Source organism: Coloeus monedula (assembly GCF_965178545.1).
Source record: "Coloeus monedula genome assembly, chromosome: 1".
Classification (NCBI taxonomy): Eukaryota; Metazoa; Chordata; class Aves; order Passeriformes; family Corvidae; genus Coloeus; species Coloeus monedula.
This window is the reverse complement of record NC_138781.1, coordinates 72,266,788-72,286,700: the sequence shown is the minus strand read 5'-3', so window position 1 is coordinate 72,286,700 and position 19,913 is coordinate 72,266,788. Positions and strand designations below refer to the sequence as shown.

The 19,913-nt window shown below is 40.0% G+C and overlaps 1 protein-coding gene across 8 annotated transcripts in view; it reads left to right on the top strand.

Moving 5' to 3' along the window:
- FARS2 (phenylalanyl-tRNA synthetase 2, mitochondrial) overlaps positions 1 to 19,913 on the top strand; it is a 236,014-nt gene that overhangs the window by 143,540 nt on the left and 72,561 nt on the right. For all 8 annotated transcript variants that reach the window (XM_082296767.1, XM_082296769.1, XM_082296771.1 and 5 more), the window contains one exon: positions 14,151 to 14,302. In XM_082296767.1, coding sequence (XP_082152893.1) covers positions 14,151 to 14,302 — 152 coding nt within the window. The remainder of the gene's footprint in view (positions 1 to 14,150; positions 14,303 to 19,913) is intronic.

Sequence of the window (19,913 nt, the reverse complement as noted above, 5' to 3'; positions counted from 1 at the left end):
AAGAAAGTAGGGGCTCGGAATGAGGAATGAGGAAATGAGGAAACAGGATGGACAGACACATGGGACTGAATACAAAAAACCCTAAGCCACCAATACACTGATATATGACAAAGTGAAAAGAACATAGAAGAGAGAAGTGCTGTTCTTCAGGCTTTGGGGGCAATATGAAAAAGTCTGGTTTAAGCTTAAGTTTAAGTTGGGGGGGGAATGGGATGAAAAGGGAAGAAAGACACAGGAAAGAAGAGTAGGTTTAAGGCAAAAAACTGTTGAGACTGGTGCAGAAGTATTTTTCTAGATAGTCAGAAAGTTTTCCTGAGTTTTGTACTGTACACGTCTATTCTTGATCTCCTTTCGAAAGATCAACAAGTTATGAGAAACCACAAAAATTATGACCACAAGCCATCAAAGCAAGTCTTTACTTTTAAGTATTATCATCAGTTTTGAGATGAGTGTGGGGGACTTCAGATTTTGCTTCTGGATTTGCGAAACACTTAGCGTGTCAGAACCCAGGCCCATGACTAAGGCTGCACTGAGATGATATTCATGGAATCACAGAATATCCTGAGCTGGAAGGGACCCACAAGGATCATCAAAGTCCAGGTCCTGGCCCTGCACAGGGCCACCCTAGAATCACACCATGTGCCTGAGAGCATATTACTGAAACTCTTAGTAAAAATAAGCACTGACAAGGGATGTGGTTCCCAACAACCTTGCTGCTGCCTTCTGAACTAATACCAACGATGCAGATTTTCTTGAAAACCCTGTTTCCATCCCTCCATCCACCCACCCAGTACAATCTAGTCTCACTGATAGTCTCCCATTGAACTTGAACAAATGAGCAATAGTTTAATTCCTTTCTGATTGTACTTTTCTAAGTAAATAAAATGAATAAATAAAAAATGTCAGTAGCCCTTTCTGCCTAGATTAGTTAGTGATATTTATCTTATGTACTATCTCCATCTGTTGTCTGCTGAAAGGGCAAAATAAATCCATTTCATCCATTTAGCAGCCACCTTGATAATAGTTGGATGTACAGAGAAGCCTATGAAATTCATTAGCAAAAACTGCACTCTTCCTCTCTTTCACCTATGTTTCTTGAAAATACTTTAAGTATTTCTATGTTGTTTTCACAGTCTTAGAATAGCTGAAGACTCTCATGTTCACCTCTGTTAACTTGTCTCATCCCCATAGCACATTCAGTTCAGATTTATCTGGTGGTGGCTCAAAGCAAAAAGCTGATATGAGCTGTTCTTTTTTGGATGTTAAAGAGTTTTCTGTTTTGTACACAACTGTCCCAGCTGGAATTTGTTTAGAGTGGGTGGAGTGTGTGTGTATATGTATATATATGTTCAGAGAGCAAAAATATTTCATCTTTACTTTCAGTTGTGTATGCTAACACACACTTTAATCACCAGTAAAATTTTCATGTCATGGCAGGTAATTCTAAAACCTGGATATAATTATGTGTTTCCTATAAATTTTCAGTTATGTGAGAGGTCCAGGGCTTTACTAACAAACCTACCAAGTGCCATGGGGAATTTTGGAAACTAGTAATGTGGGATACCCGTGTATCCACCTGGTAGATGTCCTCTCTTTTGACTGTAGGTCCAGAGACAGCAGTTGAGACTTTCCTTCATTTGAAGGATTTTGGAGGGTTTGGACTGTCTTTACCACTCTTTTCCAGAACCTTGCTTCTCACAGTGTTAGGATGAGAAGCATAGTCTTTTTGTTCTTTCCCATGTGCCATGTTCCGCTGTGCTGTTCCACTTTGCTGTTACACATGTACTGCAGAAGCCACTTTTGTGGCTACCCTGTGAGGTGAATCAGGGAGCTTTTGCTCTGCAGCTCCTTAAAGCTGTATCAATTCTGTGATCCGCTTCTCACTGTTGCTTCATGCCGTCAGCACAACTGGTGAGACAGCACTTTCATTTTTGGAGGCAGTATAGAAGGTGAGGGGTGAATACACCCAGCAGGTGTGTCCTCAGTACTAGTGAAAGACATTCCCAGCAACTGAGAACAGACCACCAGGGACTTCCTTCTAATTTGTTTTTAAACAAAAAGAAGCTGCTGTAGCCTTGACTGCATTTTGCCTGCATCACTTCTACATGATGTAGAGAAAAAATGATTTTGCAGTTATGAATGCTGCTGCACTGTACAGTTATTGTCAGTAGAACCATTTTACTGCTGATATCTTTTTTTCCTAGGCAGAAGCCAATGCATCCCAGTCAAAGTACACCTGATACTATCTAAATGATTACTTAGCAAAAACTGCAATAAGCTTAAAAAAGCAAATGTTACAGTGGTTTGCTCTGATCTCTAAACCTCATATATTTGCAATTTGACTGGTTGAGGCTCTTTGAAACAAATAGCTCACAAATGAGTAATTCTGATGCTGAATATATCAACCGATCTTTATTGCATCCCAAATGATGAAGTATAATGGTTATACAGAGTGCTTAAATAAGCCATGGAGCAATTTCCAGCAGTGATAGATATGCTGAAACTCACATTAAATTAATATTAGGTGAAGGAGCAAACCTGGAAATCTAAAATAACAATAGATTTCTCATAGGTTATGTGAAGCTATGAGAAGCAGCTGCTAGTGGTTTTGACAGGAATCCACATATGCTCAGAGCTTTCAGTTTGTTGTCTGCAAAAGTATGTAGCTAGTAAGTAGGGTAACCCTTACACATTTCTGATGTTTTTCCAGTACTGGTTTAATTCCACTGTGAGTAATAGAATTCTGGTTAGGAGGATGGCACAGGAAATATCCTGACTTTAGTCTTTGGCCCTGACCTGAGAAATGAGTCGAATTTCCCTACTCAATGATTCTGTTTTCCATGCTGTTTACAACTCTAGTTGTCTTGTACCTCCTGCCTCAGCATGTCTTCTCCAAACTACTTTAAGATGGAAAGTTCATCAGGACAGGAGTTAGCTACCTAGCAGGTCTACCTAATGGGACCCTGGTTTCTGGCTGGCAGTCCTAGTTAATTACCACAACCTGAGTATGTGCATGCCTGTAGCAGGGTTAAATGCATCTTTCTGGGTATACATTATGCATTTGATGTAAGAATAAGCTTCTGGTTAAAATGTTTCCAAGCACACACAGTGTGAGGATGTGTCTTCAGAGATGCAGGTATGTACTGGTGTGCACACACAACCACAGAAATATAAAGGGATAAAAGAAAAAAAAAATCTCAAAACTAGTAGGAAATAATCTCTTACTCATTTTTCCAGAGTTAGCTAAAAACATGGGGGTTGTCATACATGACTTTATTTGATGGTTCTTTTAACACTGGTGCCAATGTTTTACATGTAAATGACACACCTTGCAAAGAGCTTTTGGTAAAGTGATCTTTAAAATCATGCTTAAACCTCTACAGTCATCTGTAGCATGATTAGACATTGCAGCTGAGCTGTGGAGTGTCCCTAGGAAATGAGGGCTGGGGAGAACAATCTGTGTGTGTGTGTATGCATGAACAGAAGCACCTTTTGAAGTACATGGTGTTAATAAAAAACCCCTGATTTTCAGCTACCACTTCTCTGATCAGAATATGAATTAGGCTACAGAGAATAGCCAAACAACAGAAGGCACAGTTGGGAAGAACTGTATTATTCTTATCATACCCATCCTCAATTTCCGTCATCTTGCTCATGTGAGAGACACATGAACCACTGCATTGACAGCCTAAACCAAAATGTGACAAGTAAGTAATGCTTTGGGGTGCATGTACTGCAGAGGATTTGGCTTTGCAGTTTTAGAAGAATTAATAATGGGACAAAGTCCCCTCTTTTGAGGACTGCTTACATCCTCCTGCCTGTGCACAAGTGTTAAATCCAATTTGCATAATTATTCCCACATGTCCCCTGTTCTTCTAAATCAGCAAGAGTGAACCCATTTTCTGATTCTTGTCAAATAAGGAAAGGCATTAAAGAAATACCTGTTCTGCACCAAGATTCTGCTTGTAGAGATTTAAATGTTCTTTACATTTTGTCATTACATACTGAAATGCTTAGTGTAGTTTTAGTGCCTTTTTCTGCTTGGTCTGTTCTCAGCTTAGGGCTTCACTGTACTTTTGTCTTTCTAAGTGTTGTTACTCTTAAACAGGAATATAGCTTTAGAATACTCCAGGTCTGCCTGAGACAAAAAAGTTAAAGGCTTTTTTTCCTCTTCTGAGTATTGGACAAATAAGTAGAACCTTTTATTTCTGTTTCTCTCTAGCTTACCTACTGTACTTTAAAGTTTTAGCTTGCTATACTACCTTGGTGTTTTATTACGGGTTTTGACTTTAGATGTAAATTAGTATGAATGTAGTACTTATGGGGGGAAAAAAGTGAAGTTGGCTACTCTGGAAACTCAAAATACTGGACTTTGCCAAGAGTCATAGAATCATATAATCCTTAAGGCTGGAAAAGACCTCTTAAATCACCAAGTCCGCTGTTATCCTACCACCACCATACTTGCCACTAAGATGTGTCCCCAGCTGCCACATGCACTTCCTTTTTGAAGACTTCCAGGGACAGTGATTTCACCACTTCCATGGGTAGCCTCTTCCAATGCTACTTGGGCAGTTTTCCCGAGTCAGGAAGGAAACCCAGCTATTTCAGTGGTACAGGAAGTCATAAGAATATTTCAAAACAACCAGTAACCTGCCTGGGTAAACTTCTGTACATGGTGAGATGGTACAGATTAGCTCATGTCTGGGAAGCATAGAAAAAGAATTCCTTTGTAGCACTGCAATGTCCAGGGCATTATGTGAAGTTATGGCCAAGAAATATGAAGCGTTATTGCTGTTGATTGAAAATCTCTATGCTTTTTAGGAAGGAGAGAGAAAAAAGAAGTATAGGTTGTTAGGTGGGGAGAAGGACTTTTTCAGGTGTTGCATTTGCCTGTAAAATTCGCAATGCCAGCTTATTTTGGTGTAAATCATATTCAAGTGTTCTGGAGATTCTGCATTTCAAACAGGAACTCTCTGGAATGGTGCATTTAATGAGCAGAAAAGGAAATGCAATCAACAGTGTTTTATATGAGGTTTTTCATCTAAGCTGAAATAAAATATTGGGTGCACTTTGTTTCCATTGCTATGCTATGTATTTGAAAGAAATACATCTTCATATTGCTGCAGACTCTTTCCAAATACTTGCATTGTTTATTTAGATGTAACTCTTTTATATGAGTTGTTGATGGGTGCAGTATTTTAGCCCACCGAGCTATTTATCTCAGCATTATTATTAAGCATAATGAGAAAAAATATACAAACCAAACCATCAGAAAGGAGGAAACCTGACTTCTGAGTATGGCCAACGCTGAATGCCTGCAGCAGCCAGTGCCTTCTGCAGGAACTGCAGGTGCTCAGCTCTGCTGAAGAGAAAATTCTTAGTATCTGCTGAAAAGTTGGGTTTCTTCTGACTTATACCAGCTTATTACCTGTTTCTTGCAGGCATGTCAGGTATTTTTTAGATAAGTGCAGGACACATACTTTTTTTTATTTGTTGACAGTTTGTTTTCTGAGGTTTGTGTCTTCTCTTTTTTTTACCCTTGCCAGTGATTTTGCCTGTGGGGTGGGATATTTGGGTAGGAAGGACAGACAGAATATGGACAGCCTATGTAAAAGGCAGTCACAAGTGTTAATTACTAGGTTTGCTGTGAGAAACCACTTTACCATTTTGATCATTCCAAATCACTGGATTCCTTTCCCAGGATAGAAACTTGCTTGTTTTCTATCGATGACATCACAGCTTAATAAGGATCATCTCATTGGTTCCACTTGGTGTCACATCCGTTCTGTGGTAGCAACTGCTAAAATGGAAAAGTGATAACAGAAAAAGCATTTATTGGTTTTTAGTTGTTTTGCAGTGTTATATCTGTGATTGAAATGGGAGGAGATTAGCACCGTGAAACCGGCTAGCTCAGTAGGCCATCAGCTAGGCGGCTGGGAAAGAAGCATGAGGAAAATACATTTTTTTTCCACAGTGGACATGGAACTGCTGTAGGAAAATGTCAGGCTAATCTCTTCTTCACCCTGATACTTTCAAGAGGGGTTTGTAAGGAGCTGAGATGTGGGAGTGAGTAGTAGAGAGCCATCCGTTTTGGTGATTCTCCCTGTGAGTCCTACTCTGTTCTATGGAAATGAGAAGTCATTTGTGCCTCATTAAGCACAGAGCATGGAGTCCATCACTGGTATTTAGGAATAATTTATACTTGTCCTTTGGTGGTTTTTATAATCAGATCACAAGAAGCAAGGCATATCCAAACGCCCAAGGGAACAGGTATCTGGGAACATCTCTGCTGTGTACACTCTTACATCCTTGCTTTTAGGTCAAGACTTTTGTCTTCTTTATGTCTTTCCTGACTTTTTTTCAATTCCTTACTAATCATATAGAATCATAACCCTTTCAGTGGCTATAAAAGTGATCTTTTGTGTCTGGAAAGCTTCTCAAAAGCCATGCCTTGTTTCTCTCACAGATCTCTGATCACAGGTCAGTTTAAAATACATATTTACACTCAAAGAAGTATATTGTGACTTTAAACTTCATGCATTTTTCATTACAAATTTTAAAAAGCTTGACTTTAAAATAAAGTTACTGGATTTTAATAAAATGCTGTAAGAACACAGTGTCCCTTTCCAGTGGAACCACAGAAGTTTAGTAACCAGCGTTACTTTTGGGTGAATGTATGTAAAGCCAAGCTTTCTACTCACTCATTCTGCCACGTAACCAGTCCTCTTGTGCATTTTCCCTGCTGCTTGGAGAAGGTGGAGCAGCTTATCAAAGAAGTGTAATCTCTTCACTGGCTGTTACCCGTCTAATTTTTTCAGTGTCATATTAGGTATTGACTTCCCTTTGTCAGGCAGGTTCCTCTATATGAGCTGTAACTTCTAGCATGCTAGAAAGGTTGCACTTGTGCATGTGCACATGTGTGTGCATTAATTTTGTGTCTTCAGGGGCTTTTCCTGATCAAAGGTGTTTGACTAGCATTGAAAAAGGAGCTACCTGGTGACTGCTTAGGCAGAATATAAGCAATTAAACTGTTTCTTGTTTTGCACCTTCAGGGAACCTGGAATGGGGCTCAAGAAAAAAATTGCTATCTCCAACAAGACCCCATAGGACATAGTTTAGGTAGCAAGGGGACAGAGCTGTCATGGTGACATGCACCACACAGCAGAGAGGGGCCTGGTCCACAGATTTGTGTCATCTCAGATTGAAGGCTGAGACTTAGCTCAAATGACAAGTCTGTGCCCCATGGCACCTCCCTGTTCAGTGTGGATGTAAAATCACAGAATCACAAGATGGGTCAGGTTGGCAGGCACCATAGCAGGTCATCTGGTCCAACCTCCCACCTCAAAGTGTCATCCCAGAACACATGGCACAGGATTGCATCCAGATCGTTCTTGAATGTCTCCATGTACAAAGAAAACCTCTTCCACTCAGAATGGTCCATGTACAAGCAGAGTGTCTGAAATCCATGGAGCACCTGATGTTCCCATGAACATATGGTATTCCCTGTACCTGTATGTGAGCTTTTCAAAGAACTCTGTTGGGGTGAGCAGATTGGTGTCCACAAAGGGCTGATCATACTTCTGTGTTCATTCTCTGAAAAGCTCAGAGCAGCAGTGGAGGTTAATGTGTTTCTGCCACTCCCTGCAGGAGGACAGAGAAGTGCATCAATCCCAGGCTAGTCCATTTGCTTTGATTTTAAGAGCTTAATCCCAGAACATATTTTATATCTGCTCATCAGACGTTATGGTAGTTGTCTGTTGAAATTTACATTTCCTCCTTTGAAGATGTGTGTGTGTTTACACATAAAAATGGATGTGTGTGTGTGTGTGTATACATGTATGAATATATAGAACTTCTGTATATAAGTAAGGAAAAGATCGATTTGGTAAGGGAGGTAGAAAACTTATAATAATGGGGAACATTGTGACTGAATTCTAAGCCATGGCAGCCAAGAAATTCAAAGTTATGTTCCCTGCAGCAACTGTAATTTGTCTGTGCTGGTCATAAATACGGAAGTGTAAATCTAGAAGCATACACACTAATACAGGAAACTTCATTACGTGCAAGGGGGGTAAGTTACTGTCGTAAATTTGCAAATTTGAATTTCCTGCCTGTTATGTTCTTAAATTTCCTATGATAACACTGAATTAATGTAGTTTCACCATGGAATATATTAAGAAAGGCTCAGTTATTACAGGACTGTAGTTTTCATTTTGATGAGAATATGATGTTGCATTAAAACTGTATAGTTTATGTAGATATTTCTCCAAAACATGGGCAATGCAGGACTGTTAAAGCTTGGCAGCCACGATGCTGCTAAGTCTCATATTTTTCTGACTTAGACTGCTGATGGCAGTAAAGCATGGCTGACTTTTTAATAGCTTGGCTGCCATGGAGTTGCTAACCCAGTTTCTGGTACGTGTCGTTGTTATCCTCGCATTTGTGTTGCCACCCTCGAAATACAAGTACAGCTTTTTCCTCTGCTGTGTTTGTCACTCGTTTGTTTTGTCCCACCTGCAGCTGGCAGCAGGGAAGGAATGGAGTGAGCAGCCACAGCATAAAACTTCTCCTGTCCTTTTGCCATGTTGCACCCATGGTTACTGCATCTGGGAAAAGTGGCTTTTTTTCCTAATGACAGATATTTGTGCAAAGTGCTGGTGTCCATCCTGTTTTTTGGAATGCTGGGCTAAAGACGCTTCATGGCCTTGTGTGGGTTATTCACTGGCACTGGCTGTGCATTATCCCCAGCTGGTTTTACTGCAGTCTGGGAGATTCTGCCCTTAGAGGAGCTTTCTCTCCTCTACAGCTGTGAAGTATCTGGATCTAGGCTAGCTGATAATCCTTTGCCATGTGTGGATGAACAGATAGCACTCTTATGGTGACCACTTGATTCCTGCTGCCAAAGCATCCAGAGTAGTGCCCTGGTGTGACAACATATGCAGCACCCAAGTATTTGCTATTTTATGCTGACAAATGAGTTCTGGTGGATCCTGTTGCTGCTTAAGATAGCTGTCCCCCAATGACTCGAGCTGCTGCAATTCTTCATCCAGCACATATTAGCATAAACGAGTGAGAGGGGCAATTTTCAGCTGGCCACAGCAGGCTGTGAACTGTAGTGGTGGATGAACAGGCACATATTTGTTTTATCAGCTGCTGCAGGGGCAGTAATCTCAGACAGAAAGTCAGAGCAGAGAGGTGGGGATGAGGAATGCCCTAAACTATCACAAACCCATATGAAAGAGTAACAGCCCTGTGTTTTCAGTGGTGCACTCCTGTAGTGGTTTGGTCCAAAATACCCACTACTGTTTATCTGCTGTGAGATAAGAATTAGGAGAAATGCAAAGCAGGCACCAAACTTGAAAGAATATGAAAAAGTTTATTAACAGACCTAAAAGAGGAAAAAAAAATTATGCCACCTTCAGAGCTCTCCTCCTCCCCCCACCTTCCTCCCTTCTCCCACTGACTATGTAAAAAGACAACCCTTAAGATGTTCAGTCTGTTTACCACTTCCATAAAAACCTTGTTCAGTCCATTTAGAAGTCTCTTCTTGCTCATGCTATGAAAACATTATCACAACAAGACAGCCGCCCACTTCCAAATATTGTTCCATCCATTTAGGAAGAGGAGTCTCTCTGCCTGCGTGTGAGTCCCTTCCCCCAACTTGCAGCTTTTCCCACAACTGCTTTCGAGGGTCCACTCTTGAAGTTTTTTGGGGTACAATTTTAAGGTTGAGCCGTTCAGAAACAAAAACAGAGGCCCTTCTCCTTCCCTGGGAGCAAAGGGTCTTCATCATCTTCATTGTTAGGACTGTCTCTGGGAGCATCTCTAGGGACTGAGGTTTCTCCTTTCCCATTTGGAGCAAAAGGTCCTCATCTGGTTCATCTCTCCCTGTCCAAACTTCTCATGAAATTACAGCTGCGTCAGCATCTGCCTATCTCGGCGCAGGTGCTTTTGCTTACGAGTTGAAAACTCCACCCCCCATATCTTCATGAAATTACAACAGGATAGTCTGATATATCATAGCTTCACAACAGCATTTCAGCTTTAAGCATCTCCTCTCTCTCTTCCCTCAGGTTTTCAGCTCTTCACAGCAGTAAAAGGGTTAATCTCACCTCGGCCTTGCAGCTTTGCAGCTGGAATGTTGAATTTTTCTTATCGCAGTGGAGAGGGGGGAGAGCCGAGCCGCTCCGGCTGCCCACGGCAAGGCAGTGGGGGGGGTTCCATGGCTGGAACAGGTCCATGACTCCAGGATGGCCGTGGCCCGGCCCGGCCTGGCCCAAGCAGGGCCTGGCCGGGCCCGCTGGCCCCACACGGGGCCCGCAGCCACCTGTGCCAGCGCCGGAAACGAGAGAGAGCTTGGGGGGGAGTTTGCCTATTCTTAAATGTGGATCACAGAGGTGTTCACAACTTTAAGTGGCTTAGAGAATTGTCCATATTCAGACTGGCCACTGATAGGTTCTATCAGTTCCCAGAGGAAACTGTAAGCACCCCTTAGCAAGGACATCCCTTCCGGGACTATGCTTGCTAACCTATGACAACTCCTCAAGTACATCTAGGCATGGGCAAGGCAGGCTGGCAGAGCAGGTTATAGCACTGGTGTCCAACTACTCATTTCTATACTAAATTTAGCATGCTGAGAGGGAAAAGCTTGAAGTTTTAGGAAGTACTTGGCTTATTTATTAGCCAGAGAAGGAACCGTGATTAATGGCTAGTAAACATGTATCGCTGAGGGTGGATCATCATAAACTTCTATTTTATTATTTAAAAGAATTACAGTAATTCAGCGCTCCTAAATGCTTTCACATTGGGTGATTGAAAAATGCAATGTCATTATTTGCAATATTTTCTACAAGATGGATTCAGTGGAGTCCTATAGATAGTGTAATTTCTGGGAAAGCACTCTTGTTTTCTAAGGCTGTTGAAAAATGTCAAAGATAGTACACTGCAGTGTTTGAAATGGAAAATAAACTGAAGATTTAAAGTAGCACTGTGGTGGCAAAGCTCTGATGGAACCAAAAGGAGGGGTACAGGGATGTCTGTGCATCAGCAGTACTTTTTGACACACTTGGCAAGTGCCTTACAGCAGCACTCTGCAGGTGGGATCAGTTCTACCATTTCCTATACCTCTTCTCAGTTCCTCAAAAACCTAAGGGGGTGATCAGGAAGCGGAATCAGGAACAGCAGGGCTTCCAGGCTTGGGTAGTGTGCTAGGGTTCAGCCAACACACAGCCTGCAGAACCAGATGTGCCCTGGTAGCTTCTCCAAGCATTGTGCTGGAGGACTCCTAAGCCGTCAAGAGAATGTAGCTGGAAGTGGTGGTTGGAGGTAACAGCAGAGTAGATTTAGTGGGAAGAACACATTTCTCTCAAGGGAAACCTTTAAAATGTCTGTAAATTCATAAGGAAATAGTCTCCAGGGTTGGTATTTGCCTTGAACTTGAAAAAGGATCAAAGTTAATGGACTTTAGACCAGTCTGCTGTTGAAGAGCAGGAGAGTTTAGAGAGGATCAAAGGGATCTATTGGATCACAGTATGTATTTTCTGGAGTGTGTGAATACAAATTTAGGAACTTCATTTTGGCTTGCCAGTTGGAGACTCTTTAGTAGCCTGTTCACATTTTAGGTGTAGCTAATAAACTATTATGTGGCTCATGTAGCTCTACAACAAACAGATCGATACATTTGAGAACTAGGAATTTTATCCTTATACCAACTTTAGTGTTGATATAAGACTTACTGCAATGATATTGACTGCAGCCAGGTGGTGAAGGGACAATATAATACAGGATTATTGCCTTGCCTTTTACCATAAAAGATTTTTCTGCATTACAAGGCTCTGAGAAAAGGTTAGTAGCTAATAATAAAAAGTTATACTTACGTTATGTTTTAAGCATTTGTTCGTCCAATCTTTGACACACACACAAGCTTACACAGACAAATTACAACAATTCTGTATCCAGGCTAGTGACTCCAGAGAGAAAAAGCCGCACACACAAGAAATTCATTCCCTGCTTCCCATGGGCAGGCAGGTGTTCAGCCATCTCCAGGAGAGCAGGGCCCCATCACATGTAATGGCTACCTGGGAAAACAAACCATCACTCCACATATCCCGCCTTCCTCCTTCTTCTTCCTACTTTAGATACTGAGCAGGATGCAATATAGTCTGGAATGTCCCTTTGGTCAGTTGGGATGACCTGTCCCAGCTGTGTCTCCTCCCAGTTTGCCAAGCAGCCCCAGTTTTCTTGCCAGTGTGGCAGTACAAGAAGCAGAAAAGGCCTTGGCTCTGTGCGAATACTGCCCAGCAATAACAAAAGCATCTCTTTATTATCAACCCCATGTTCAACACAAAGCCAAAACACAGCCCCACACTGGCCACTGTGAAGACAATTAGTTCTACCCTTGCCAAAACCAGCGCAGGACATTCCTGACTTATCTGAACATGTAATTATTTTTCGTTATTGTCTTCGTACCTGTGTGAATGAAAGTAGGTGCCTGGTCATGCTTAGGCTCATGAGCCACATCTTCTGGTTGAATAATTAAATGTCTTGAACTGTGAGTTCAGTGAGTTTTGTATTAGTCCCGTCAAACTTTGGAGGGTGTTAAGTATGTTCCTGAACTGTAGCAGTGGTAAATGTAGTGGTAGATAGGGATGAGGTGAGAATATAGGGTTCTATTGCAGGATTATAACTTTATTTACACTAACACATGTATCAGGTTGTTGTCTGAGGAGTGTCTCCAGCATTTGCAGCTGTGACTTCTGTATAGCAGAAACATTTGCATTTCATTCATTAGTGTTTTATCAAAAGCTCTTTTGCAATGGATTTGTTGTGCAAGTTTCCTTTTTTTAATTTGATGTACAGGATATTAATTCATTTGACAAGTTTATTCCTTTAACAAGTTCAATAATCATTTGCGATTCACAATTTTATTTGCTGGGGGGATCATTAATTTAAAACTTGCACTGTATTCCTTATCAGATATTTATTGACTAGTTTACACTCTACAGAACAGTATTTGAGTAAATCAGAATGCTGTAAACTTGCCTTATTAACAAGTTTATTGCTTTAGCAGGTACTCACTTATGTTTCCACTGCTCCATCATAAAACATTCCCAGCCATGGAATACATTTTTGAGGGAGATATTATACTGTATAGATCAAGGCGTACACATGGGATCTCTTATACATATAAACAAAATAATAAAAATAGATGTCTTCTTCTGCAGACTCAAACAATCTTGTGCAAAAATACTTTTTTCAACTGCAGGGAATGCATGCAAGGCCTAGAGGTCACGAAAGGAGTGTTACCATTTTCTGTTTTTCAAAGGGAGAAACATCTCACTAAAGGTGAGATCTGAAACCCATAGAGTCCAGGGAAGTTTCATCAAAGCTGGAAAGTTAATTGTCTGTTTCTGTTTCTCTTCCTGTTTTTAAAAATAACAAGTTACATTGTCTGCCCACAAGATGAGGTCTTTATGTTTGCAGCAAAGATGCCCCTTCCTGTTTAAAAGCCTATTGTGGTACTTATGGAATGAATAATTATGTTAACAGGCGTACCTTTGTTGTTGTTTTAGATGTTTGGATGTCTGTAAAAAACACCGGAAAGTGAACTGATCCCTCTTTTTAAGCCGAAGTGTGTTTCTTATTATAACATTTTAATAGGAAGGTGCCTATTTATAAGACTTTTCTTAGAAATTCAACAGTAAAAATAATAAACATATTGTGTAATATAAGAATCCTATAAAATACATATAAATTTTATACCTGAATGTGATAAGAAGTTTTGAATCTGCAAAAAGTGCTTTTAAAAAGGGCAATTCTACCCAGTGAAAAATCACCTTACAATTACCTCTTCCTTTTAAACAGCTCTGATGCGAAAGTGTGTTCAGGGTCATAAACATTGATTTTAGCAAACAAAACAAGTTTTTTCTTCTGAATGAATAAATCAAAGTTGTTATGAGGGGATCTTTAAAAGACATTTCCTGGTATAAAATCTTCCATTTCAGTTGTTTATGGGGTCAGTTTGCACTTCAAAAAGCATTTCAGAAAGCCTCTAAACTGTGTACCTTGTGTGTTATGTAAGTTCAGAACAGTTGTAGATATAATTATCAAGTTCAGCCACGTATAAAGGTATGTTTTTAAATTTCTTTTAGCCGCTCAGCAGATACCCACCTTTGATCAATGACATCTCCTTCTGGCTGCCTTCTGAGACATACTCTCAGAATGATTTCTATGATTTGGTTCGAACCATTGGTGGAGACTTGATAGAAAAGGTTGTCCTACTGGATGAATTTGCCCATCCAAAGTAAGTAAAAATTTTAATACCTTTTTCCTGTGGCTGCAGTATATATATTTTATGAATATTTTAATTCTGTATGCCAAGAAGTTCTTGATTCTTACAGTGTTTGCACATTTCATTTTTTAGCTCCAAAACCTTCTTACAGCAAAAAATAATGATTTTTACTTAAAAGAAATACTACCTATTTCTCAGTTTGGTACTAGTACTGAGCCTCTGGTATCCAGACTACCCCAGTGCTTTGTGCTCAGTTATTGACAGCAATAGTGAACAACTGCCTTTCTCAATACATCTGGCAGTGTGTGACAATCCTGTCCATAGCATGTCTATTATTCAAGTCCTACCCTTTGCTGAGTGTCCAGTGTTTGTCTCCTTGTTCTCTTCCTTTCTTCTTTTAGTCCTGACACACTAGTAGACCTTTACTACAATGTCAATGCTAATAATGGTTTGTTGCAGAATGCTATTGTTGGTGTTCAACTGGGAGAAAAAACCCAGACCTTGTTCCTTTCTTTCTGACACTTATTTATATGCTGTTGAACAATCTCTCAGGTTTCAGAACACCATATGGGTATAGCAGCACTGACATGACCAGGGAGTGCACAGGGTATTTGTCCAACTGGTAATAACAGTTGCTTAAAAACCAGACAAGTATCAGCTATTAGATATGCACTGTTTTTCAATTTGCTGTTTCCAAATTAAGAAGTAGAAGAGCTGCTGGCTACTTAGCTTCCTAAAACTGAGGTTTAAAATAATTTGTTTTGAGACTTTTTTAAGTGCTGTAGGAAGGCAGATGATAAATCTTTTTTGAAGCTAACAGGAAAATGCTTCGTGTTGTTCTCCATTACCTATAGATTTTTTATTTTCTTCTCTGCATCCAGGTATTTAACCCTATTGTTCTTTTGAATTTGATATGTGATGCAGGCCAGATGAATAGATTGTTCTATGGCCTATTTTTCATGGTGTTTCAGTGGATTTTTATTTTTTTGAGTTTTTTTCCTTTTTAACCTTTTTGTGTAGTGTTATATGAGACTGTTTGTGCTGCGTGAAGAAACAGAAATGCAAATGAAATTTGTGTGGGCATCTTAAAGCTTTGAGTCATTAATTCTAGAGTAGTTTTCACATGCAAATCATGCAAAAGGATCTTAACCCTTTACTCAAGATGGTGTGTGCAGAAGAGGAATATAGGTTAGGGTAAGATAATGAGTATTTTTCATTGTAAAGAACAGACTGTATCTTTCAGGGAAATCCAGAAGCAATTTTATTGCAGGTACAGATAATTTCTTATTGTAACTTGGAGTGCACTGTAGTATCAGTTAGCACAAGTACAGAGACACTGAAGGCTCTGCACACAGATCCTGTTGTCCTCTATCATGATGGTTCTGATACAGTACAATCAACTTTTTTTTGTAAAAACTGGGTTGCTGAACCCCTTTCTGGAACTGGACTTTCCATCCGTTCATGCTGAATGTTTATTGTATGTGTAACACCTCTGTGCTCATTGCCACTTTTCGTCTACATTCTCCTCACTGATACCAAACAAGCAATTGTCTTTGTTATTACATTGTCTCTTAGGGGAAAATCCTATGTGTATTGCAAGCAGCTCTTCCAAGTCTGAAAGTTTGGAGAACTCTTGTTCCCTGCTCCCTCAAACAGAGGCAATATTATTCTGTGATTACTCTTGGCATCTTACTGGAGAAATTCACATACACCATGACAGCCTGCCAGCAGCACTGCATCAGTCATGGTCCAACTAACAGGTTATGCTTCTCTTCTTTGCTGAGAATATTGTCTTCCATACAAGTAGAGTGGTGAGGTAGGGACAGGATTCACTACACTGGGTTTCTACTACGTGTGTTTTCTCCTTTGATATGCTTTGACACATCCAGAACATATACCAGGGATGACAGTTGTTCCTCCTCATGGAATACACCTCTGGTTCCCTCTATGACTTCTGCAAATACATGGGAAGGTTGATTGCTCACAGAGACTTGTCACACAGACTTAGGATTTTACTAGTTTTGTTCTCTAAAACCATTAAAACCTCACTCAGCAGACATCCAAATATGTTTTGACACTACAATGAGGAAGATTTTCTCGCCTTTATATCTGAAGAATTTGAGAGGCAACACTAATGGATTGTTGTAAGTGATGTTGTAGTCCTCTTAGTTTGTTCACCTGCAACAACGGTAAAAGAAATCTTTTTAAATGTCCCATTAAAAATCAGCAATTCCAAGGAGATTATCTACTGCATTAACAAAGAATCATAAATAAAGACTGTAACATAATTGTTACTTTGCCCTTTCTTCTTAAAACAGGATGTGTGCAGATATGTAACTTTTGAGAACTGATGGTGTAGGTCACATAAGTAATTTTGTTTGATTTGTAAAGGCTTTGGAAGACTGATGTTTTGAAAAGAGTTTTCTACTTAGTCTTAATTCCTAGATAATCATCTTGTTATGGGAATGATACAGTGGCTTCTTTAATTCAGTGTTGCAGAAAAGCCTCTGGGCACAGGAATTACATAAGAGAGCCTCAGCGTTGCTATGGATCTGTATGTTACAGATCTAGGTACTTGTAATCATTATCTTGAATTTTCAGTGAGTCTGCTCTGGAGGATGGAGGAGTAGTGTCTAGGATTGGAAAACCTGCAGTGCTGCTGTTTTGAATGTTAGTTACTTACAAGCAGCTTATAAGTTCATGCTTGTAGTTAAATCACTTCTGGAATTCAGAATTCAGGTTTTTTTAATCCTTTAAAAATACCAGTTGCATGAGGAATTAGGACATTTGGTAGTCTTATTTTCCTTCTTAAACTACTTTTCTTAGTTATAGGACTATAAATATCTGAAAATAGAAAATGTCATACAAATAAAACTAATTTATAACACAAAAAGAGGTCTTTAAATTAAGATCCTTTATAGAGGCTGTCTGTGTAATACTGCATAGTTGCCTTTTCTGTGGTTCAGAAAGCTTTCAAGGTTTTACTGGGCTATGGACTGATACCCATGCTCCAGTACATTGCAGTCATGGAGTGTATTAGCAGTGAAAAGGTATTTCTCTACAGGGAAAAGGAAAAAGCATGGGACAAGTAATTGTTTAAGCAAGGAAGAGATGACTGAAACCAAGTAAATCTCGATTATCTGCTTTGCAAGGTAAAAATATTAAGACAACTTTTAGGGAAGCACAGGCTATTTACAGATAGAGCAGAAAGGAGTCTCATTGCTGAAAAGCACAAATCTAGCAGCATGCCAAGTTTCTGTGCTGGGGTAATTAAGAACTGTTCCAGCCTCAATGCATCTTTGGTAAACTTGACTGAGCAAAAACCAAAACACAGCATTGAGGTATACTGAGTAATGTGTGATGTGTGACACTGTCAGGGTTTGACTTCATCCAAGATGAATAATGCAAAACATGGCTGTAACACACCTGTTACTCAGGTATATAAAGAATCAGCCAGCATATGTGAAAGAAAAGTTGTGACTTTGCTAAGTGCCAAGGAAACTGAGTGAAACTGTGGTGGTTTTGGCAAGAACAGGAACAGGCCATCTGTAAAGACAAGCAGGATAGAGAAGAAGTCTCTTTGCAGCGAGCAAACGTTTTCCAAAGTCCATCCTGTGGATCGCGGCTATTTTTGCCTGATGCATTAGCTTCAGTTAGACTTATATACATTTGGTTGATGGAATGTATTTCTCCATGCATGATGTGTGAAGTGAGTTTGCTGTGACTTGCCTGGAGTTGTCAGATGCTGCATGAGCCATGTAACCAGACACCAGAAGGCAGCGGCACTTTTTTTGCTACCTGACTGAATTATTTCTTCCAAATCCTTGGAGATCTTTAAGGACCTTTAAGCATTGCTGTGCAAATACATGATGAGTGAGGATTTGTAGCTGACATTTTCCCCCTTGGAACATTTTAGTGAACAAACATTTGCAAAAAAAAAAAAAAAAAGAATGTTTTGGACTACATTGATACTAAAGGAAGAAAAGAAAGGGGTTTTTCCCTTACTTTTACCAATGGCTGTTTTACCGCCCATATCTTTAAGTTTAGGCCTTCTACAACTCAACTTGTCTAAGCTGTCTAATCAATATGAATGACCTTCAGAAATTAAATCAGAAAGTAATCTCTTTTTCAGTGGTCAAGACTTCTCCAGTTTTGGAAAGGAAACCGATTTCATAGGAAAAAAGAAAGGGTGGCTGAATGGCAATCAGAAGGTAGAAAGGTCTCTGCCCACTATGAATAAGCAAATCAAAACTGCTGCCATACAGAGAATCCCAGGAAAAGGGATTTACATTCTTACATTCATACAGTCTTACATTTTGGTGACATTCAGGTAAGTACTGTGGCTGCACACAAGTAGAATTTCAGGGATGGTAATTAAAGCATACCTGGACAAAGTAATAAAGTACTGGTTCATCCCACATGGTAGAATATGTGGTAGAAGTGGTATGAGACATTCCCAAGTTGTCCCCGATGAAGAGGACAGAGAGAGATAAGAGACCAGGGTTGAGTACTTGTCCCCTACAATGCAGCACCAAAGACAGAATCCAAAAATGCTGAGGTTGTTTATCTTTGCTTTGGGCAAGCCCTGCAAATGTTTTTTGCAGCTTAGCATGCCATGTTTCTCTTGTGTAAGGTATCTTGTGTAATCCCATCAGGTGTGATGGCCTCACATCTTCATTTCGAAAATGTATTTTTTGCATTTTGCAGTGAAGTTATTTTCCTATTGGTCTTTCAAAGTTAGTTACTAAAATTTCTCTTTTGTTAGAAAGATAAGGGAAGTAAGGAAGGATATGGCTCCACATCTTCATTTGCAAGGAAGATACATAGGTAGGCTGAAAAAGTTATACAAAACTGTAATCAAGACATGCACTGTGTCCTCAGTGGTACTTAAGAGGTAAATTTTTAATCAGAGCAACTAAAAATATTCTGAAATGGCAGAGTGGAGACAGTAAGGGGGAAAAATTGATTTGCTGTATTTTGACGGCTATGCTGTTAAAAGTATAAGTGGGGAATAGGTAAGAAAGGAAAGGATTTATTCTTGCCTTTGAGTCAATTTCTTGCACACTTCTGGGGTGAGATCTGCACATTTGTCACAGTCTGTTAAGTGAAGTGAGAGGAAATGTATTGGCTGCTGTGAAGGAGGAAGGTAGGTGCACTGTGGCACCATCTTTAGAGACTTTGGGAGTACTCAGACGACCTGTGTCTCTTCTTTTTCAAACAGTACAAGGAACAGATCTGACAGCAAAGAGTCAGATCCTATTGACTGTTGGGTTGTGCCAATGCATGCCCCTAGCTCCTTGTTAGTATGTAGAACATGCAATGTAAGAAACACGGCACTTTCCAGATCCCAGGTTTTGCACTTTTTCTTATCTACACGGGGATAAAGTCAAATAGCTGGTTTATTTATTAAAGCTGGCTTGGTTTTGTCTTGCTTCTGGAATAGGTGAATTAAGCAGAGTAATTCTTAAGTGCTGCTTGCTCCTAGTATTACGCAAATTAAAACAATCAATTCAGTCCCCAAACACCTTGTTGTTCTTCAGCCTGAGCACTTTACAATTTGCTGAGGGATTCTTTGAGATTACCTTTAACTGCTGAACTGGCAAAGTCCCAGCAGCAGCTTCTC